The sequence below is a fragment of the Pristiophorus japonicus genome, chromosome 3 (assembly GCF_044704955.1).
Source record: "Pristiophorus japonicus isolate sPriJap1 chromosome 3, sPriJap1.hap1, whole genome shotgun sequence".
Lineage (NCBI taxonomy): Eukaryota > Metazoa > Chordata > Chondrichthyes > Pristiophoridae > Pristiophorus > Pristiophorus japonicus.
The window spans coordinates 222,674,580-222,697,612 of record NC_091979.1 but is presented as its reverse complement, the minus strand read 5'-3'; the positions used below and the strand labels follow the sequence as shown (position 1 = coordinate 222,697,612).

The window sequence follows — 23,033 nt, the reverse complement described above, 5'->3', positions numbered from 1 at the left end:
AACAAAATCAGTGTACATGTGTAAAATGGGACCATTCACCTGGTGTGTGAATTCAAAACCAGTCGACTTGCATGTGTGCATGTCGTTTGTTAAATAAAAATAATTAGCGTCTATTTTTTTTATTCTAAAAATTGTCCAATAGTTACTCCTGAAAGTGGGCTGCGAGGATGAGGTCAGCAGAGATGTTACGATGGGAGCTGTTGCTGTTTATTAGTAGTAAAATGCAGTTCAATCCAGGCTTTCCATTCTATGTTTGACCCAGACATGAGCCAGAAACACAAATGGGTAATGATGTTTAATCCTATTCCATTGCTGAAATGCCAGTGTGGAAGAAAAGCTGCTGAACCCATTTAAAGTGCCGGTGGAGAATGTTTGAGACTCTGGTCATAGACATATCTTATCAATCTGTTTGGAAGCTTTGTTCTGTTTATGCCACAAACTGCATGAGACATGGCTGAGCACACTGACTTTACAATAGGTCGACACACATACAGACCAGGGAACCCAGAGGCTCTCGCTCTCATTCATTCTGCACTTGACAGGTGCCTTGGTTGTAACCTGTTACTCATGAAAGCCTTAACCCAGTTGGATTCAACTACAACAACACAAAAACAAATACTGCGGATGCTGGAAATCTGAAATAAAAACAGAAAGTGCTTGAAATACGCAGCAGGTTAGGCAGCGTCTTTGGAGAGAGAAACAGAGTTAACGTTTCAGGTCAATGACCCTTCGTCAGAATTGGAAAAAGCTGGTTCTCATGACTGGTCATGCAGGATTGGTTATTTTTATATGCCGTTAGTTTCTTGTTGGTTGTTTTCTAGCTGCTTGCCTCATTTTGGTTCGTACATTCCCTACCTCTTCCGTTCTGATTTACTGCTATTTTACTTTGAGTTAATTAACATACTGTGATGTTAAAAGTCTGATGCAGATGTGTAACTAAAAAATCGTGACATTAGGAACTGCACACTATAACTGGGTCTGAAGGTCTCTTCCCTGAACTTGGTAGTTTCTCCGGGGGGGCGGACTCATTTACTGTGCAGGAACGAACAGTCACCTGATTCTACCTTGAATTCTCTAACTGCTTTGTTTAAATTCTGAAAACTGTACTTAAAGGTGAGTATTTTTCATAAACTGTCGGTTATTTTAGTCATTGTTTGGGTGAATTTGTGTTTCTTCTATTTATTTCTCATGCAGTGCATCTTGTGACATGATGGAGCTTCGCCGCCGGTATCAGAATCTTTACATCCCAAGTGATTTCTTCGATACACAGTTCACATGGGTCGATGCATTTCTTCTAAATAGGCCATTTCAGCTTGGAAACCAGTGCAATTTCCATATCATTCACAAAGAGGTGGACCCCCTGGACAAGATCACAACTGTGCTTGACCCACCAGATGCAGACCATCTGTACAGTGCAAAGGTTTGTATTTTAGATTGCACACTGCATTTACTTTCGACGGTTGCTTTTCTCGTTTCTGTGGATGCTTGGATTGGTCTTCCTGAAAAGGGACTGCATTCAGTTTTTACTATTACATTGCTGTACAAAGATTGATTCGATCAAGCTAACCCACAACTGAAGGCAAACCAGTCAGTGTGTCTTTACTGAGAATGTTGTGCTCGTCGTGGTGAGCGCTGTTCCCGTTGGGGAACATTTTTGATCTCCATCTCAGCCCAACCTCAGAAAAGGATCCCCTGCTGCAGCAATGTGACATATTCCATTTCCATCAGTAAGTTTGTTGAACCAGTGCCGAGTTATGGGATCTGGATTAGATTTACTCTCTTTCGGAAACTCGAATAGCTCATCCATTGGTCTGGCCTGAATGTGAATCCAGGCCTTGGAGGTGAAAAACCAGCATCTATCCCACTGCCGCACCCAGTCCCCTTGCAGGTGATTCTATTGCACTCTACAAATAATCCAGGATACGGAGACATTGAACATATAGAAGCACTGGAGAAAGTTTGGGAGGTTATACCTATCAGGAAAGATTGAACAGGCTGGGACTCTTTTCTCAAGGAGACTATCTGCTTTTAAAAGCATCAAGACTACTTGATGTATTATTTTAAGGAGCAGAAACATTTGTGGAGTTTTTTCTGGATTTATTGGATAATTCTGCTCTTGGTTGAAGTTAAGGTACTGTCTTATTCCATTAGGTCATGCTGCTGGCAAGCCCTGGTATGGAGGAACTCTTCCACAAATCATGTGCTCTTGCCGAGGACTCGCAGGAGATACGGGAAGGATTCCAGCATCCTGCAAGGCTCATAAAGGTAAAAGAATGTTTAACTCTGTCCTGCAGTCTTCAGTATTGCACGGATCTTTAGGCAGAGTAAATCTGCATGATCTGAGTTGTAGTCAAGTCCATTGTTTAAAGGTAGTTGTGAATTTTTCCTTACATTTGTTTACACTGCTCATTTGTAGTTTTCTCTGCACACTGTCCTAGTATCTCCATGCCCAGCCGCATCTGGTGTGGTGTAAAACAAGCAGCCAGTAGTGGGAAATGGGCCAAGTTCTGTCCCTCCGCAACTTGTGTAAGGAATGTGGAATTTGTAATGTTCTAGACAAAGGCTGTAATCCTGTGCCTGTTTGCCAAGAATTAATTAAACATGCAATCAAACACTTGGAGGTTTATTAAAGGTTAAATGGACCAGAATATACTCATGGCCAACATCAGGATAGCGAGATGTAGTCGCGGATACACACATTACAGTCGGATGGCACCAGCTCTCCAGATGCCTCCCTCCTTCATAACCCCGTCACAGTAAATGGGTCGCTTTTAAGCTCAACTGAAAGGCCTTTATATCACTTTCCCCTTCACTCTTGGTTTTCCATTAGACATTTGATCAGGTTGCAGGAGCGATGCTCTGTGGCTGCCCACTGATAGTCTGCTAGCAGACTGAGGTTGGCAGACCTTATTTTGGCAGGCACTTAGATCAGTTGCAAGCTCTGATCACAAAGGAAGCTGGACAGCAGTCTTGATGACATCACTAAGGTACATAAATACCTGACCAACGATAATGTTGAATTCTTCCTCGGAGCATCCCAATCACAATATGTCTTGACTTTTTAAAATAGTTTTTTGGGATGTGGGCAGCACTGGCGAGGCTGGTATTTATTGCCCATCCCTAGTTGCCCTTGAGAAGCTGCCACCTTGAATCACTGCAGTCTGTGTGGTGAAGAAGCTCCCACAGTGCTGTTAGGGAGGGAGTTCCAAGATTTTGACTCCATTACGATGAAGGAACAGCAATATATGGATGGAGTGTGAGAAACTTGGAGAGGAACTTGCAGGTGATGGTACTCCCATGTGCCTGCTGCCCTTGTCCTTCTACAACAACAACAACTTGTACTTATATAGCACCTTTAACGTCGTGAAACGTCTCACGGCGCTTCATAGGAGTATAGGAGGTAAAAAATTTGACACTGAGCCGCATAAGGAGAAATTGGAGCAGGTGACCAAAAGCTTGGTCAAAGAGGTAGGTTTTAAGGAGTGCCTTGAAGGAGGAAAGAGAGGTGGAGAGGTTTAGCAAGGGAATTCCAGAGCTTTGAGCCTAGGCAACAGAAGGCACGGTCACCAATGGTTGAATGATTACAATCGGGGATGCTCGAGAGCAGAATTAGAGGAGTGCAGACATCTCGGTGGGGGGGTGTTTGTGGGGCTGAAAGAGATTACAGAGATAGGAAGGGATGAAGCCATAGAGGGATTTGAAAACAAGGGTGAGAATCTTGAAATCGAGGCATTGTTTAACCGGGAGCCAATGTAGGTCAACGAGCACAGGGGTGATTGGTGAGCGGGACTTGGTGCGAGTTAGGACACGGACAACTGAATTTTGGGTGACCTCTAATATACATAGGGTAGAATGTGGGAGGCCAGCCAGAAGTGCATTGGAAGAGTCAAGTCTAGAGGTAACAAAGGCATGGATGGAAGTTTCAGCAGCGGGTGAGCTGAGACGAGGGTGGCGACAAGCGATGTTACTGAGGTGGAAATAGGCGGTCTTAGTTATGCTGCGGATATATGGTCGAAAGCTCATTTCAGGGTCAAGTATAACATCAAGGTTGTGAACAGTATGGTTCAGCCTCAGACAGAAGTTGGGGAGCAGGATGGAGGCAGTGGCTAGGGAACGGAGTTTGTGGCGGAAACATACTAGGGGCTAAATTTTCCCCAATGATTTGCGCCGTTTTTTTGGCGCCTGCAGTTTTTTTGGCCTAAATTTTAAAAATCCAAGTTTCCCCAAAGATTGTGTGCCAGTGTAACTCAGTTAGCTATGATTTTTTTTTTTAGGTTTTTTTTTGCGTCATAGGGGTGTAATCTGATGTCTGCGCCAGTTTTTCAGATTTATGCAAGTTTGGCCAACTTACATTTCTCCTAGGGCGGCGTATGTGACCACTCCCAAAAAACCTTCTGGGCACTTAAAAAAAAAAAAAGCAGCGCAGAAAGACGCCATTGTTTTTAGGCAAAGTTTTGGAGGGAGTCAAGAACAAATTAAATATGCGTTATGAAGCTTAATTTTTTTTCCAACTGCAAAAGCAGAAAATGGAAGTTTCATGTAACTCTTTAATTTTGAATTTTTTTTTTTTTTTTAAAGTGCCAACCCACCACCGAATGTCTCCAAACCGGGCTCGAGGGTGGGAGCATCGGCCGGCAGAATTGGTCCCTCGCCTGGACACTGGCTCGGTCGGGGCTCAGCTTCAAAAGAAGCCTTGGGTGGGGTGGGGGAGGTGCGGTGTGGGAGCCGAACTGAAGGGATGAGAACCCTTAGGCTATGCAGCAAGCAGCATCAAATAAAGGGAGTGGGGGGGGGGTTCCAGATCTAAGCAAGCCTATTGTGCATGCTCAGACCTGGGTGTGGTCCATACTATGGCGCCAACCTTTGTGTGAGAGAGACAACAAAGAAGCTTGTCCTGCCTGCTGTTTTGAGCTTGCAACAGTACAATTTAATCACGGGGGGTAATATTGACAATGCCATACCTCGTGCCAGCCTTCTGCATGATGGTGCTGTGGAGAAGACAATTGTTTCGACATCATCGCATGAGGAACCTCCGAGCACGTAGGAAGGTGGGCAGGAGGCCTTACCCACGTCGGTTATATCAAGACAGGCGTTCATACCTGCACCTGGGTGATGCAGACTGTGTGAGAAGGCTGTGTTTCCACAAAGAAATTGTAACCGAGATCTGTTAGTTAGTAAAAGCAGACCTGCAACCGAGAAGTGTCAGGAGCATTGCTTTGTCAGTTGAAGTGAAGGTTACAGCTGCACTTTCTTTCATTCTATGCATCTCAATTGTTCCAGGCCACAACTGGGGTTGTGTGCGCCGTTTCTCAACATGCAACACATATCTGCTGCACTATATGTCCGGAGGAATGACTACATAAAGTTCCCCATGACCACCCAGGTAATGCGTGAAAGGTCTGTGGGCTTCTCCAGGATTGCTGGCTTCCCAAAGGTACAGGACTGCATTGAGAGCACCTTTTGGAGGATTCCAAGATGTACAGGAACAGCAAAGGCTTCCACTCCATTAAATGTGCAGCTCGTGTGTGACGACATTATTTGCATCATGTCAGTTGATGCAAGATACCCTGGGAGCACCCATGATGCATTCATCCTACGCGAGAGTACTATATCTGCCATATTTCAGCAGCAGCCAGAAGGGCAGAGCTGGCTATTGGACGACAAAGGGTACGGCCTCGCCACCTGGCTCATGATACCCCTACGCGTAACCCAGACGGAAGCTGACCGGGAATACAACGTCACGCATTGCGACGCGCAGCATAATAGAGAGGACCGTTGACATCTTGAAACAGCGTTTCCGATGCCTGGACCATTCTGGAGGCTACTCGCAATACTCCCCTAAGATTGTCGGTCAGTTCACTGTTGTGTGCTGCATGCTGCATAACTTAGCCATCATGAGGCAGCAGCAGTTGTCGAAGAAGACCCACCTGAGGTGAGAGTGGCTGATGATGAGGAAGATGCAGATGATGATGAGGAGACGAGGATGAGGAAGCCATGCAACTACCTGAACCCGGAGCACAACGGTGGAAGAGGGCGGGCCGTTGTGCCCCTTTAACGATTGCTCGAGCCTTGCGCCAGCAGCTCATCCGTGAACACTTTGCTGCCTGTAGGCTCAGCGGCAACTATTCCAAATGGACCATGTTTATTGTTTGGACCTATTCCGTAATGTTGTGTTGTGTTAATGGAACAAATAATGGAAATGATTCTTGTTTACTTCAAAAAGTTGTGTTAATAATGGAACAAATAATGGAAATGATTCAGTTATAATTTAAAATATATTTTATTCAAAAGTTTAACAAACACTTGTTTGTACTTAACTTTAATAAAAATGTTCTTGTGTCAAACTTTAAAGTTTTCAGTTAAGATCACTTACAAACTTTTAAACTTGTAAATTTATATAACTTACAAAAACCTTTTAATTTGAGAATAGTTACAACAGTAACAACAATAATAATAACAACTGCAGCAAAGAAAGGCTGCACCCATCTCTTCTCCACCTTATTCTAAGATCGCCCGTTGCGCTTGGTCTTGTTGACTCCACCCCTGCCCACAGGCGGTGGCGCTGCATTTCTGGGGTTGGTACCAAGCTTATTCTTTCAAACATCTCCGGTAATGTGCACTTCTTGATGGGGGCGGGGGGGGCAGGCGGTATTGTGGAAGGGTCTGGGGATTGGAGTGGGAGTAGCAGTTGATTCTGTCAATGATCTGGCGTTTTCCGTTATTGCAGCAGCTAACTCAGACATTCCCTCCCCCATGTGCCCTGACACTGTCTCACCTACCTCCAACATTCCCTCCTTCATGTTCGCCGACAGTGTCTCAGCTACCTGTGACATTCCCTCCCTCATGTGCAGCAACAGTGTCTCAACTACCTGTAACATTCCCTCCCTCATGTGCACCGACATTGTATCAGCTGCCTGAGACATTTCCTTCCATTTCTCGTGAGAGTGTTATTACTTCTCCCGACAGTCCCGCTATCTCATCACCCACCCCACTGATAATGTCCAGGAGTGATTGTGTAAGGTCAGTGCTCTCCGCACTCATTGCCATCATCTGAACCACATCTGTTAGATCCTGCACCTCAGGAGAGCGCTGTTGAGCTCTCCTTCCCCTTCTCACCCTGGGTGTGGTCCCACTGGGACCCACAGCCTCGGACGGTGGGACCCTGGGTGTGCCTTGCTGCATCCCACTGGAACCCGCAGCCTTGGACGGCAAGGCCCTGGGTGTGCCTCGCTGCATCCCACTGGGACCCACAGCTTCTGATAGTGGGACCCTGGGTGTGCCTCGCTGCACCCCACTGGAACCCGCAGCCTTGGACGGCGAGGCCCTGGGTGTGCCTTGCTGCTTTCCACTGGGACCCGCAGCCTCGGACGGTGGGGCCCTGGGTGTGCCTCGCTACATCCCACTGGGACCCACAGTCTCGGACGGTGGGGCACTGGGTGTGCCTCGCTACAACCCACTGGGGCCCGCAGCCTTGGGATGGTGGGGCCCTGGGTGTGTCTCGCTGCACCCCACTGGAATCGCCAGCCTCGGGACTGTGGGAAATCATGCAACAATACTCGTACCACTCAGGAAAGGGGCTGGCACCTCAATGGGCAGCACCTGCACCTCCTCCAAAGTGAGTAGAACAGTGGGGGCTTCATCCATCACATCCCCCTCACCCCCATACTCTTGTTCTGGAAGGTGGGATTGGAAGATGTTCTCCTCTTCAGGCTTGTCTGCATCTGAATTATCTTCTGTATCATCAGGGTTGGCCTCAAGTTCTGCAAAATATAACAGAACAGACAAATGGTTAGCAGCAGAGGAGGGGGCAAGATGGATGGCATGAGTAGGCTCACGCAGGCAGCAGGCTCATTTGAAGGACCACGTTGAATGATAGTACATTGCATCAACCGAAGCATAGCTGACGGAGACTTCCCCATGAACCGAAGCATGGCTAGCCCACGCGGTACTTAACATTTAGCAAAGCCAGACTGGAATTTGCAGGACTTACCCTCTCCCTCAAGTGTGGGCCCAGCTTGTGCAGTGGTGGTTGCTTTTCTCCAGGCAGGACCCATCAAAGCAGCGATCCTCTCTTCCAATGGTGTCTGTGGCTACAGATTTGCCGGGCCTCCTCCTGTTCGAGTTCTTTCCCTTTTGTTGTGTGCCACCTTCCTCTGCAAAGATGAAAATATAACTTTTTAGAGAGGGTGTCTTTCTACTGGGTGGGACATATACAGATGGTCACATTTACAATTGCAATTCCAGTGAATAAATGAAAATATTACTTACACTAACTACTTGAGCAAGGTCCTGCCACTTCATTTTGCACTGGCCTCCATCCAGACCTCGTGGTGGTCACCATTGCACAGTAATCTTCTGCAAGTTGGTTCCAGCGTTTCTTCGTTTCTTTTGGTGAAACTTTTATGTGACATCTGCTGATGTCCAGCTCCTGCCATCTGGCCTCAATTACAGTAACTAGTGCCGCCACTTCATCCTGTAAGAAATTCCTGATTCTTGAGCCGCGTTGCATATTGTATTGCAGCTCTGATTTTTCCAATGAGAATTAAAGTTCTCACATACAACTGGCTCTTCAAAAATGGCCGAATGCAGACCGGGAGCTGTAGTGGGCATGCGCGCCAATAGCAGTCACGTCAAAAACTTCCTTTTTTTTTTCGCTCATGCGCGGAAGGGGCAGCATCTTTTTTCCGGCACAGACAATAGGCTCCACCTCCCCGAAGCTAAAGGACAGGCTGCGCGGCGTCAATTTCAACAAATACAATGGGGAAACTTGCTCTTTTTTTTTTGGAGTAGTCGGGGCCATAAAAAAATGGCGTAACCAAGACAATATGTAAAAAAAACGACATTGGGGAAAGTTGAGCCCATGTGGTAGAGGTTACAGGTTTGCTGCCGAAGAAGCAGTCAGTGTGCATGTGTAGAATGGGCCCATTCACCCGGTGCGTGAATTCAAAACCAGTCGACTGGCATGTGTGCGTGTCGTTTGTTAAATAAAAATAATTAGCGTCTATTTTTCGATTCTAAAATTGCCCAATAGTCACTCCCGAAAGTGGGCTGCGAGGATGGAAACTGAGGTCAGCAGAGATGTTGTGATGGGAGCTGTTGCCCCGTGTTGCTGTTTCTTTATTAGTAGTAAAATGTAGTTCAATCCAGGCTTTCCATTCTACATTTGACCCAGACATGAGCCAGAAACACAAATGGGTAATGATGTTTAATCCTATTCCATTGCTGAAATGCCAGTGTGGAAGAAAAGCTGCTGAACCCATTTAAAGTGCCAGTGGAGAATGTTTGGGATTCTGGTCATAGACATATCTTATCAATCTGTTTGGAAGCTTTGTTCTGTTTATGCCATAAACTGCGTGTGACGTGGTTGAGCACACTGACTTTACAACAGGTCGCCACGCATATTGACCAGGGGCTCTCGATCTCATTCATTCTGCACTTGACAGGCGCCTTGGTTTTAACTTGTTACTCATGAAAGCCTTAATCCAGTTGGATCCAACTGCAACAACACAAAAACAAATACTGCGGATGCTGGAAATCTAAAATAAAAACAAAGTGCTGGAAATACTCAGCTGCTTAGGCAGCGTCTTTGGAGAGAGAAAAAGTTAACGTTTCAGGTCGATGACCCTTCGTCAGAACTGGAAAAAGCTGGTTCTGAAGAAAGGTCATTGACGTGAAACGTTAACTCTGTTTCTCTCTCCACAGATGCTGCCTGACCTGAGTATTTCCAGGACTTTCTGTTTAGATCCAACTGCACTTGTTCTGACCAACTGAGTTGTTTTCAGTTTTATAAAGTTTTCTCTCCTCCTCACCCTCACTCACTCCCTCCCTCCCACTAAGAGTTGTTTTGTACCAATGTTTCTAAAACTGCAAAAGTATCTTCTGCCTCCAAACCATCCTGGTTTGCTCCTGTTGATGTGCAGTGCCTAGACTGAACTGTATTTTACTAATAAACAGCAACACCGAGCAACAGTTTCCATCGCAATATCTCTGTTGAATTCTCTCACCACCACTCCTTACTGAACACAGGATGTCTGGCAGTTAGGCATCTTGAATTCCAACAATCCCTCATTTATACTCTGACAAAAAAGTTAAAGCTTCCCTGGCCCCTCGTGGGCAGATGCCATGCACACCACAAGGCCCAGGTTTTTAAAAATTCGTTCCGTGATGTGGGTGTCTCTGGCAAGGCCAGCATTTATTGTCCTTGAGAAGGTGGTGGTGAGCCACCGCCTTGACCCGCTGCAGTCTGTGTGGTGAAGGTGCTCCCATAGTGCTGTTAGGGAGGAATCTCCAGGATTTCTACCCAGCAACGATGAAGGAACGGCAATATATTTCCAAGTCAGGATGGTATGTAACTTGCAGGTGATGGTGTTCCCATGCGCCTGCTTCCTTTGTCCTTCGAGGTGGTAGAGGTCGCGGTTTTGGGATGTGCTGCCGAAAAAGCCTTGGCGAGTTGCTGCAGTGCATATTATAAATGGTACACACTGTAGCCACGGTACGCTGGTGGTGGAGAAAGTGAATGTTGAAGGTGATAGATGGGGTGCCAGTCAAGCGGGTCAAATGTCCTGGATGGTGTCAAGCTTCTCGTGTTGTTGGAGCTGCTTTCATCCAGGCAAGTGGAGAGTATTCCATCACACTCCTGACTTGTACCTTGTAGATGGTGGAAAGCTTCAGGGATTCAGAAGGTGAATCACTCGCCGCAGAATACCCAGCCTCTGACCCATTCTTATTGCCACAGTATTTATGCTGGTCCAGTTAAGTTTCTGATCAATGGTGACCCCAGGATGGTGATGGTGGGGGATTCGGCAATGGTAATGCTGTTGAATATCATGGGGAGGTGGTCATTGCCTGGCACTTGTGTAGTGGAATTGTCACTTGTCAGCCTAAGCCTAAATGTCATCTAGGTTTTGCTGCATGCAAGCATGGACTGCTTCATTTTCTGAGGAGTTGCGAATGGAACTGAACGCTGCAATCATCAGCGAACATCCCCATTTCTGATCTTATGATGGAGGGAAAGTCATTGATGAAGCAGCTGAAGATGTTTGTGCCCAGGACACTGTCCTGAGGAACTCCTGCAGCGATGCCCTGGGGCTGAAATGGTTGACCTCCAACAACCACAATCATCTTCCTTTGAGCTAGTATGACTCCAGCCAATGGAGAATTTTCCCCCTGATTCCCCATTTTACTTGGGCTCCTTGACGCTACCTTGTGTCAAATGCTGCCTTGATGTCAAGGGCAGTCACTCTCACCTCACCCCTAGAATTCAGCTCTTAGATCCATGTTTGGACCAAGGCTGTAATGAGGTCTGGATCCGAGGTGTCCTGGCGGAACCCAAACTGAGCATCGGTGAGTAAGTGCCGCTTGATAACACTGTCGACGACACCTTCCATCACTTTGCTGCTGATTGAGAGCAGACTGATGGGGCAGTAATTGGCCGGATTCAATTTGTCCTGCTTTTTGTGGACAGGAGGCACCTGGGCAGTTTTCCACATTGTCGGATAAATGCTAGTTTTGTAGTTGTACTGGAACAGCTTGGCTAGGGGTGTGGTTCATTCTGGAGCACAAGTCTGCAGCTCGACAGCCGGGATGTTGTCGGGGCCCATAGCCTTTGTTGTATCCAGTGTGCTCAGCCGCTTCTTGATTTCACGTGGGGTGAATCGAATTGGCAGAAGACTGGCTTCTGTGATGGTGGGGACCATAGGAGGAGGCCGATATGGATCATCCACTTGACACTTTTGGCTGAAGGTGGTTTCAAATGCCGCAGCATCGTCTTTTGCACGTGCGTGCTGAACTCCGCTATCATTGAGAATGGGTATATTCATGGAGCCTCCTCCTCCCGTCAGTTGTTTAATTGTCCACCACCATTAACAACTGGATGTGGCAGGACTGCAGAGCTTTGATCTGATCTGTTCATTTGTGGGATCGCTTAGCTCTGTATATAACAATTTATTCCAACTATAGTGTTTTGTTGTTCATGCACACCAGAGATCCTTGAAGATATTTGGCCTGATGTTCTCCTCCTTCATTTTTACATTCTCAGAACCTTGCTTTATTCACTTATAGAAACATGCAGTTGCCCACTCACCTAACCTGTCCACGTCACCCTGCAGCCTCTTAGCATCCTCCTCTCAGCTCACACTGCTTAGTGTCATCTGCAAACTTGGAGATATTACATTCAATTAAGTACTTCCTTAAGTACTCTGGGCTGCAGACTATCAGGCCCTGGGGATTTATCAACCTTCAATCCCATCAATTCCCCTAACACAATTTCCTAACTAATAAGGATTTCCTTCAGTTCCTCCTTCTCGCTAGACCCTCGGTCCCCTAATATTTCCAGAAGGTTATTTGGTTCTGTCTTCACTAAGGAAGACACAAAGTATTTGTTCAATTGGTCTGCCATTTCTTTGCTCCCCATTATAAATTCACCTGATTCTGACTGCAAGGGACCTATATTTGTCTTCACTAATCTTTTTCTCTTCACATATCTATAGAAGCTTTTGCAGTCAGTTTTTATGTTCCCAGCAAGCTTTCTCTCATACTCTTATTTTCCCCCTCCTAATTAAACCCTTTGTCCTCCTCTGCTGAATTCTAAATTTCTCCCAGTTCTCAGGTTTGCTGCTTTATTTGGCCAATTTATATGCCTCTTCCTTGGATTTAACACTATCCCTCATTTTCTTTGTTAGCCACGGTTGAGCTACCTTCCCCGTTTTATTTTTACGTCAGACAGGGATGTACAATTGTTGAAGTTTATCCATGTGATCTTTAAATGTCTGCTATTGCCTATCCAGCGTCAACCCTTTAAGTATCACTCGCCAGTCTATTCGAGCCAATTCACGTCTCATACCATCGAAGTTACCTTCCTTAAGTTCAGGACCCTAGTCTCTGAATTAACTGTGTCACTCTCCATCTTAATGAAGAATTCTACCATATTATGGTCGCTCTTCCCCAAGGGGCCTCGCACAACAAGATTGCTAATTAATCCCCTCTCATTACACCACACCCAGTCTAGGATGGCCAGCTCTCTAGTTGGTTCCTCGCCATATTGGTCTCGAAAACCATCCCTAATACTCTCCAAGATATCCTCCTCCACCATATTGCTACCAGTTTGGTTAGCCCAATCTATATGTAGATTAAAGTCACCCATGATAACTGCTGTACCTTTATTACACGCATCCCTAATTTCCTGTTAGATGCCATCCCCAACCTCACTACTACTGTTGGGTGGTCTGTACACAACTCCCACTAGCGTTTTCTGCCCTTTGGTGCTCCGCAGCTCCACCCATACAGATTCCACATCACCAAGCTAATGTCCTTCTTTACTATTGCGTTACTCTCTTTAACCAGCAACGCTACCCCACCCCAGCAACGCTACCCCACCTCCTTTTTTTTTCTGTCTGTCCTTCCTGAATATTGAATACTCCTGGATGTTGAGTTCCCAGCCTTGGTCACCCTGGAGCCATGTCTCCATAATCCCAGTTGCATCATATCTGTTAACAGCTATCTGCGCAGTTAATTCATCCACCTTATTACGAATGCTCCTCTCAACGAGACAGAGCCTTCAGGCTTGTTTTTTTAATACTCTTTGTCCTTTTAGAATGATGTTGTAATGTGGACCTTTTTGATTTTTGCCTTTGATTTCTCTGCCCTCTACTTTTCCTTATCTCCTTTCTACCTTTTTCTTCTGCCGCCATTTTACTTTCCTCTGTCTCCCTGCATCGATTCCCATCCCCCTGCTATATTAGTTTAACCCCTCCCCAACAGCACTGTAGATACTGGATTCTTTTCCCTTCAATCTGTTTCAGCGAATTCACTGACACACGAACACTTTTAGTCTCAGCAACATAAGACCTTTATTAGAGATTCTCCGGCCGGGACCTGTTAAGATAAAGGGAACACCCTCGATTTGAGCCTGTTCACCTCTCTCTTGACAAGTCCCGTAACAGTACAAAAGCTCAATATTTATACATTGTTACAGCAGAACATTTGAGTGACACTCAGTTTATACAATTATTGGTCGACTTCCCCCATAGCATACCCAATTGCAGGCTAACAACTCTCCAAATAGGGCGGGCTCCAGGGATGTGTTTATAGTTTCGATTTTACATAGCATTTCCTTATTTTAAGGCTGGTTATTAGCAGCCCCTCGTCTGACTCATGCCTGACTTTGCTTTTTCGCGTAACTCGTGTTTGACCACAATTCTGAGTTACCCCTTTTTGTATCTCAGCTTGACATTTTCTTTTAGCCATCTTCCCATGATCCTATTCAACTGACACATTCACAACTCTTCTATTCACATTCTCAGCACTAGCAAACACTCCCCCAGGACATTGATTCCAGTCCTGCCCAGGTGCAGACCGTCCAATTTGTACTGGTCCCACCTCCCCCAGAACCGGTTCCAATGTCCCAGGAATTTGAATCCCTCCCTCTTGCACCATTCCTCAAGCCATGTATTCATCTGAGCTATCCTGCAATTCCTACTCTGACTAGCACGTGGCACTGGTAGCAATCCTGAGATTACTACCTTTTTGAGGTCCTACTTTTTAATTTAACTCCTTAGTGCCTAAATTCAGCTTGTAGGACCTCGTTCCGTTTTCTTACCTACATGCACCACGACAATTGGCTATTCACCCTCTCCCTCCAGAATGCCCTGCAGCCGCTCCGAGATATCCTTGACCATTGCACCAGGGAGGCAACATACCATCCTGGAGTCTTGATTGCGGCCGCAGAAACGCCTATCTATTCCCCTTACAATGGAATCCCCTACCACTCTAGCTCTTCCATTCTTTTTCCTGTCCTCCTGTGCAGCAGAGCCACCCATGGTGCCATGAACTTGGCTGCTGCTGCCTTCCCCTAATGAGCAATCTCCCCCAACAGTATCCAAAGTGGTATATTTGTTTTGGAGGGAGATGACAGCAGGGGACCCCTGAACCAACTTCCTACTCCTGCCCCGCCTGATGGTCATCCATTCCTTATCTACCTTTGTAATCTTTACCTGCGATGTGACCAACTCACTAAATGTGCTGTTCATGACATCCTCAGCATCGCGGATGCTCCAGAGTGAATCCATGCGCAGCCCCAGGGCCGCAATGCGGTCTGACAGGAGCTGCAGCTGGAAACACTTCCCGCACACATAGTAGTCAGGGACACTTTGTTTCTGATTTCCCACATAGCACAGGAGGAGCATGACACGGGTCTGGGCGCTCCTGCCATGACTTAACCCTTAAATTAACTTAATTTGGCAACAATGCCAAAGGTTTCCTACTGATGATAAAATAAAAAAAAAGATAAAATACCAGTCCACCAGCCAATCACTTACCCGCTTGGCAATGACGTCACACTTTGATTTCTTTTTACTTCTTTGTTTTACTTTTGACCTCGATCTCCCGCTGCTGTGGCTCTTCCCGAACTCCGCAACCTTTTTATGGGCCACTCATAGAAAATAGATGCAGGAGTAGGTCATTTGGCCCTTTGAGCCTGCACCACCATTCAATAAGATCATGGTTGATCATTCACCTCAGTACCCCTTTCCTGCTTTCTCTCCATACCCCTTGATCCCTTTAGCCGAAAGGGCCATATCTAACTCCCTCTTGAATATATCCAATGAACTGGCATCAACAACTCTCTACGGTAGAGAATTCCACAGGTTAACAACTCTGAGTGAAAAAGTTTCTCCTCATCTCAGTCCTAAATGGCTTACCTCTTATCCTTAGACTGTGTCCTCTGATTCTGGACTTCCCCCACCATCGGGAACATTCTTTCTGCATCTAACCTGTCCAGTCCCATCAGAATTTTATATGTTTCTATGAGTACCCTCTCATCCTTCTAGACTCCAGTGAATACAGGCCCAGTCGATCCATTCTCTCCTCATATGTCAGTCCTGCCATCCCAGGAATCAGTCTGGTGAACCTTCGCTGCACTCCCTCAATAGCAAGAATGTCCTTCCTCGGATGAGGAGACCAAAACTGAACACACTATTCCAGGTGAGGCCTCACCAAGGCCCTGTACAACTGCAGTAAAACCTCCCTGCTCCTGTACTCAAATCCCCTAGCTATGAAGGCCAACGTACCATTTGCCGCCTTCACCGCCTGCTGTACCTGCATGACAACTTTCAATGACTGATGAACCATGACACCCAGGTCTCATTGAACCTCCCCTTTTCCTAATCTGCCGCCATTCAGATAATATTCTGCCTTCATGTTTTTGCCACCAAAGTGGATAACCTCACATTTAATGCATCTGCCATGCATTTTCCCACTCACCTAACCTGTCCAAATCACCCTGCAGCCTCTTAACGTCCTCCTGACAGCTCACTCCGCCACCCAGCTTAGTGTCATCTGCAAACTTGGAGATATTACACTCAATTCCTTCATCTAAATCATTAATATATATTGTAAATAGCTGAGGTTCCAGCACTGAGCCCTGCGGCACCCCACTAGTCACTGCCTGCCATTCTGAAAAGGACCCGTTTATCCCGACTCTCTGCTTCCTGTCTGTCAACCAGTTCTCTATCCACGTCAGTACATTACCCCCAATACCATGTGCTTTAATTTTGCACACCAATCTCTTGTGTGGGACCTTGTCAAAAGCCTTTTGAAAGTTCAAATACATCACATCCATTGGTTCTCCCTTGTCCACTCTACTAGTTACATCCTCAAAAAATTCCAGAAGATTTGTCAAGTATGATCTCCCTTTCATAAATCCATGCTGACTTGGACCGATCCTGTCACTGCTTTCCAAATGCGCTGCTATTTCACCTTTAATAATTGATTCCAACATTTTCCCCACTAGTGATGTCAGGCTAACTGGTCTATAATTACCTAATTTCTCTCTCCCTCCTTTTTTAAAAAGTGGTGTTACATTAACTACCCTTCAGTCCATAGCAACTGATCCAGAGTCGATAGACAGTTGTAAAATGATCACCAATGCATCCAATATTTCTAGGGCCACTTCCTTAAGTACTCTGGGATGCAGACTGTCAGGCCCCGGGGATTTATCGGCCTTCAATCCCATCAATTTCCCTAACACAATTTCCCGCCTAATAAGGATTTCCTTCAGCTCCTCCTTCCCAGTAGAACCTCGGTCCCCTAGTATTTCCGGAAGGTTATTTCTGTCTTCCTTCCTTCCTATTTCTTTGTTCCCCATTATAAATTCACCTGAATCTGACTGCAAGGGACCTATGTTTGTCTTCACTAATCTTTTTCTCTTCACATATCTATAGAAGCTTTTGCAGTCAGTTTTTATGTTCCCAGCAAGCTTCCTCTCATACTCTATTTTCCCCCTCCTAATTAAACCCTTTGTCCTCCTCTGCTGAATTCTAAATTTCTCCCAGTCCTCAGGTTTGCTGCTTTTTCTGGCCAATTTATATGCCTCTTCCTTGGATTTAACACTATCCTTAATTTCCCTTGTTAGCCACGATTGAGCCACCTTCCCCATTTTATTTTTACTCCAGACATTGATGCGCAATTGTTGAAGTTCATCCTAGTGATCTTTAAATGTTAGCCATTGCCTAGCCACTGTCACCCCTTTAAGTATAATTCGCCAGTCTACTCTAGCCAATTCACGTCTCATACCATCGAAGTTACCTTTCCTTAAGTTCAGGACCCGAGACTCTGAATTAACTGTGTCACTCTCCATCTTAATAAAGAATTCTACCATATTATGGTCACTCTTCGCCAAAGGGCTTCAAACAACAAGATTACTAATTAGTCCTTTCTCATTACACATCACCCAGTCTAGGATGGCCAGCCCTCTAGTTGGTTCCTCGACATATTGGTCTAGCAAACCATCCCTAATACATTTCAGGAAATCCTCCTCCACCGTATTGCTACCAGTTTGGTTACTCCAATCTATATGTAGATTAAAGTCGCCCATGATAACTGCTGTACCTTTATTGCACGCATCCCTAATTTCTTGTTTGATGCTGTCCCCAACCTCGCTACTATTATTTGGTGGTCTGTACACAACTCCCACAAGCGTTTTCTGCCCTTTAGTGTTCCGCAGCTCCACCCATACTGATTCCACATCATCTAGGCTAATGTCCTTCCTTACTATTGTGTTAATTTCCTCTTTAACCAGCAACGCCACCCCACCTCCTTTTCTCTTCTGTCTATCCTTCCTGAATGTTGAATACCCCTGGATGTTGAGTTCCCAACCTTGGTCGCCCTGGAGCCATGTCTCCATGATGCCAATTATATCATATTCGTTAATTGCTGCCTGTGCAGTTAATTTGTCCACCTTATTACGAATACTCTTCGCATTGAGGCACAGAGCCTTTAGGCTTGTCTTTTTAACACACTTTGCCCCTTTAGAAACTTGCTGTAATGTGGCCCTTTTTGATTTTTGCCTTGTTTCTCTGTCCTCCACTTTTACTTTTCTTCTTTCTATCTTTTTTTTCTGTCCCCATTCTACTTCCCTCTATCTCCCTGCATTGTTTCCCATCTCCCTGCCATATTAGTTTAACCCCTCCCCAACAGCACTAGCAAACACTCCCCCGAGGACATTGGTTCCTGTCCTGCCCAGGTGCAGACTGTCTGGTTCGTACTGGTCCCACCTGCCCCCAAAACCGGTTCCAATGTCCCAGGAATTTGAATCCCTCCCTTCTGCACCACTCCTCAAGCCACGTATTCATCTGAGCTATCCTGCAATTCCTACTCTGACTAGCACGTGGCACTAGTAGTAATCTTGAGATTACTCGATCTCCTGCTCCCGCTGTTGTGGCTCCCCCCCCGAACTCCGCACCCTTTTATGGACCTCTCTATCTCCTGCTCCTGCTTGGATGCTCCTCCTCCACTTTGAGCGGTCTTGGGCCAGGGTTTCCCAAGAGTCAGTGCGGATGTTGCATTTTTCAACGAGGCTTTGAGGGTGTCCTTGTCGCGTTTTCTCTGCCCTATTGGGACTCACCTGCTGTGACGTAGCTCGGAGTATGTGAGGTTAACAGAAAACCTTTGGGACTGTTGGACTGGAACAAAGGGCGCCAGCCCGAGGCAGATAACTGATTAATGCGATTTCTGGGGTCAGGAGCGAGACCCAATTAACATCAAGACAAAAGGTTTGATACAATCAAGCAGAGGAGCCTATGGATTAATTGGCCGGAGGGGGAAACCAGTTCCCTATGGAGACTGCAAGTCTGCGAAAACCCAGGACAACAAAGTATCCCACAAGCCGTGCATTTTTGAATAACTGGGCACAAAAGATAAGGAATTATCTTTTGCCCTGTCGATTCCATGTGTGAATTGTGGCCATCCAAACAGATCCAGACCCATCATTGCAGCCATCAAGACTCATCCAGATGGATTAACTGAAAGTAGCCCAGCAGGAGATTTATATAATCAAATGGATATATATGTAAGAGCTGAGAGGAACAACAGGAAGAAGGAAGAAACAACAGCTCAGGGGAGCAGGTCAAAGGAACAACAACCAGGAAGCAAGCAGCTGGGACCTAACATCTTCCCGAGATCTACGGGCCTACAATCGACAACAACAACAACTGGCTGGATGGGTGATTGTGTATGTCGATCAATCTCTAAGAAGTCTTGTTCTGTAATTTTTAGTTGTTTTTTATGTAAAAAAACTAATAGTTGGGTTTAAGCCTAAACTTTGCGTTACGTGGAGTCCTTCCTGTAATTCCCGAGGTCTATGAATCAAAGTAGTGTGGAAAACAAACACCCTCAAGCTTGTTTCGGGAGTCTAGCATCGGGCATGCGGACAATGTGGCCCGCCTACCGGAGCTGGTCAAGCGTGGTCAATGCCTCGATGCTACGGATGTTGGCTTGAGTGAGAACGCAGACATTGGTGCGCTTATCCTACCAATGAATTTGCAGGATTTTGCGGAGGCACTGTTGGTTGTACTTCTCCAGTGCTTTGAGGTGCGTACAGTACATAGTCCATGTCTCTGAAGCATATAGGAGGGCAGGTATCACTACTGCTATGTAGACTGAGCTTGGTGCCGAGTTTGAGATCCTGGTCTTCGAACACTTCGTCAGGTGGCCGAAGGCGGTGTTGGACTTTGTCATTGATGTCTGCCCTTGCTTGATCGTAGGCTCCCAAGGTATGGGAAGTAGTCCACATTGTCCAAGGTCTCATCGTGGATCTTGATAACCGGGGAGCAGTACTGTGTGGCGGGGACAGTTTAGTAGAGGACCTTTGTCTTAATGATGTTTAATGTGAGGCCCAGACTCTCGTATGCTTCAGTGAAGGTGTCAATGATGGTTTGCTGTTCGGACTTCAAGTGTGCACAACCGCAAGCTTCATCTGCATATTGTAATTCAATGACGGAGGTTGGACCAACCTTGCATTTGGACTGGAGGCGTCGGAGGTTGAACAATTTCCCACTTGTCCTGTAGATTAGCTCCACTCCAGCCGAGAGCTTGTTCAGGGTGAGATGAAGCATTGCAGCAAAGAAGATTGAGAAGAGCGTTGGTGCGATGACACAGCCTTGTTTTACCCCAGTCTGCACTTGTATTGGGTTTGTGGTGGATCCGTTGGCAAGAATCACGGCTTGCATGTCATCGTGAAGCAGGCAGAGGATGTTGCCGAATTTTTGAGGACAGCTGAATTTGGGAAGGACACTCCATAATCCCTCGCGGTTGACAGAGTCGAAGGCCTTTGGAAGGTCAAAGAAAGCCATATACAGAGGTTGATGCTGATTCCTACATTTTTCTTGGATTTGTCGCGCGGTGAAGATCATGTCCGTTGTGCCCCTTAGTTGGCGGAATCTGCATTGTGACTCGGAGGAGCTCTTCAGCCACTGGGAGGAGACAATTGAGGAGGATTGCTGCGATGATTTTCCCTGCGGCAGACAGCAGGGAAACTCCTCTGTAATCTGCAGTCGGACTTGTCCCCTTTCTTGAAGATGGTCACGATTACGGCGGCTCTGAGATCACCTGGCATGCTCTCCTCCTTCCAGATAAGAGAGATTGATTCGGGCCAAGAGTACTACTTCGCCATGCTTTAGTACTTCGGGGATTCCATCTGCCTTGTTTTTCAGTTGTCAGATGGCCTTTTCAGCCGAGGTGGTGACCGGTAGCACGCTGTGGGATGGAGTCAAGGACACTCACGTCAAAGATAGAGTCTTGGTTGAGGAGATACTCGAAGTGTTCCTTCCAGCGGGCACTGAATGCGCCTCTGTCCTTGATGAGCACCTCTCCGTTCTTGGCTTTCAGTGGATTAAGACCTTGAGTGCTTGGGCCGTAGGTGGGCTTGACTGCGCTAAAAAATCCACGCACGTCGAGGTCCAACAAAAAACTTGTGACCTGAAGAACAAATGGTGGGTAGGAAAGGCGCAGGAGATCCAGCATCTAGCTGACAATCTCAGTTACACTGCACGATGGAAGGCCTACTTGGATGATTAACAACCAGAAGAACCTGATTGGCCACACTGCCGCGAATCCACCAAGCATTTCTGTAGGTCTTGACAGATTACCTGGCAGTGACCATGGGCAGCTACCTTCTCTGAGCCTGGGCAAGCAGAGAAGTAGATGCAGAGCTGTGCCATCTTCTGCAAGAATACCCGCAGCTATCATGCAGCATAGGACTGGGACATACAGTGATGGTAATGGTCAGATGTGCCTGAAGCTTGGGTCCATCTCCCCGCAGGCATGCTCCAGTGCTGACCCTGGCACAAAGGACTGTCCTGCTCAAAATGGCTTCAGTCAGCCATCAAAATGGGGGCTGGATGCTGGCCTACACTTATCACTTGACTGCATGCACCTTGGGTTATACATGCCCCTATTTTTTGCCTGTCTCCTCTTGATCCCCTGTTCCTTTAGCCTTTATAAAGGTTTTTGTTGGTTCCAATGTTGAGCCTTTGGAGGCTCTCCAAATGTTTTCAAAATTTTTGCCCCCCAATTGAAACATTGACCCTATTCCTTTAAATTTCCTTGCATGTAGTATTCCACTCCCAGCATTAGTGTGCTCCTGCATCCACCCTAATCTGCATCTGAAGCTACTGCTGATGAGCTGACCTCCAAATTGGGTACAGACATCACCTGCCTAAACTCATTAATAGACATTCTGCTGTAAACTGCACTAAAGGTGGTGAATCCAGCCTTGCACCCCAGTTGATTCGGTGCACACAGTCCTCTTTGCCATTGGCACCCAGTAACCGATGAATAATGAGGTGTGTCAATCATGAAAGTTACAGCATTTAGCCCATGGTGTTGGCTCTTTAACTAGAGCTGCCTATTTTAATCCCATTTCCCTATCCTTCCTCTCTATCCATTTATAGTCTTCCTTTTAAATCCTTATCTAGTTTCTTTCTAAAGGATATTACAGCCTGTGCCTCAATAGGCCATTGTGGTGAAACATTCCCTGTTCGAAGAAGCCTGTGTGAAAACATCTCTCACTTCCTCCTTCATTCTTCTCATGAAACATAGAAAATAGGTGCAGGAGTAGGCCATTCGGCCCTTCGAGCCTGCACCGCCATTCAATGAGTTCATGGCTGAACATGCAAATTCAGTACCCCATTCCTGCTTTCTTGCCATATCCCTTGATCCCCCTAGTAGTAAGGACTACATCTAACTCCTTTTTGAATATATTTACTGAATTGGCCTCAACAACTTTCTGTGGTAGAGAATTCCAAAGGTTCAGCACTCTCTGGGTGAAGATGTTTCTCCTCATCTCGGTCCTAAATGGCTTACCCCTTATCCTTAGACTGTGACCCCTGGTTCTGGACTTCCCCAACATTGGGAACATTCTTCCTGCATCTAACCTGTCTAAACCCGTCAGAATTTTAAACGTTTCTGTGAGATCCTCTCTCATTCTTCTGAACTCCAGTGAATACAAGCCCAGTTGATCCAGTCTTTCTTGATATGTCAGTCCCGCCATCCTGGGGATCAGTCTGATGAACCTTCGCTGCACTCCCTCAATAGCAAGAATGTCCTTCCTCAAGTTAGGAGACCAAAACTGTACACAATACTCCAGGTGTGGCCTCATCAAGGCCCTGTACAACTGTAGTAACACCTCCCTGCCCCAGTACTCAAATCCCCTCGCTATGAAGGCCAACATGCCATTTGCTTTCTTAACCACCTGCTGTACC

General features: G+C 46.3%; 1 protein-coding gene and 2 non-coding genes across 3 annotated transcripts in view; all 3 read left to right on the top strand.

Moving 5' to 3' along the window:
* Nucleotides 1–23,033, top strand: part of ccar1 (cell division cycle and apoptosis regulator 1) — a 122,905-nt gene that overhangs the window by 49,751 nt on the left and 50,121 nt on the right. Inside the window, exons 9-10 of the mRNA XM_070873895.1 lie at nt 1,195–1,420; nt 2,152–2,265. Of these exons, the coding sequence (XP_070729996.1) occupies nt 1,195–1,420; nt 2,152–2,265 (340 nt within the window). The remainder of the gene's footprint in view (nt 1–1,194; nt 1,421–2,151; nt 2,266–23,033) is intronic.
* Nucleotides 284–348, top strand: LOC139260663 (small nucleolar RNA SNORD98). The gene has a single exon (XR_011592843.1). It is a non-coding gene; the product is annotated as a small nucleolar RNA SNORD98 (small nucleolar RNA).
* On the top strand, nt 9,194–9,258 carry LOC139260662 (small nucleolar RNA SNORD98). Its single transcript, XR_011592842.1, has one exon. It is a non-coding gene; the product is annotated as a small nucleolar RNA SNORD98 (small nucleolar RNA).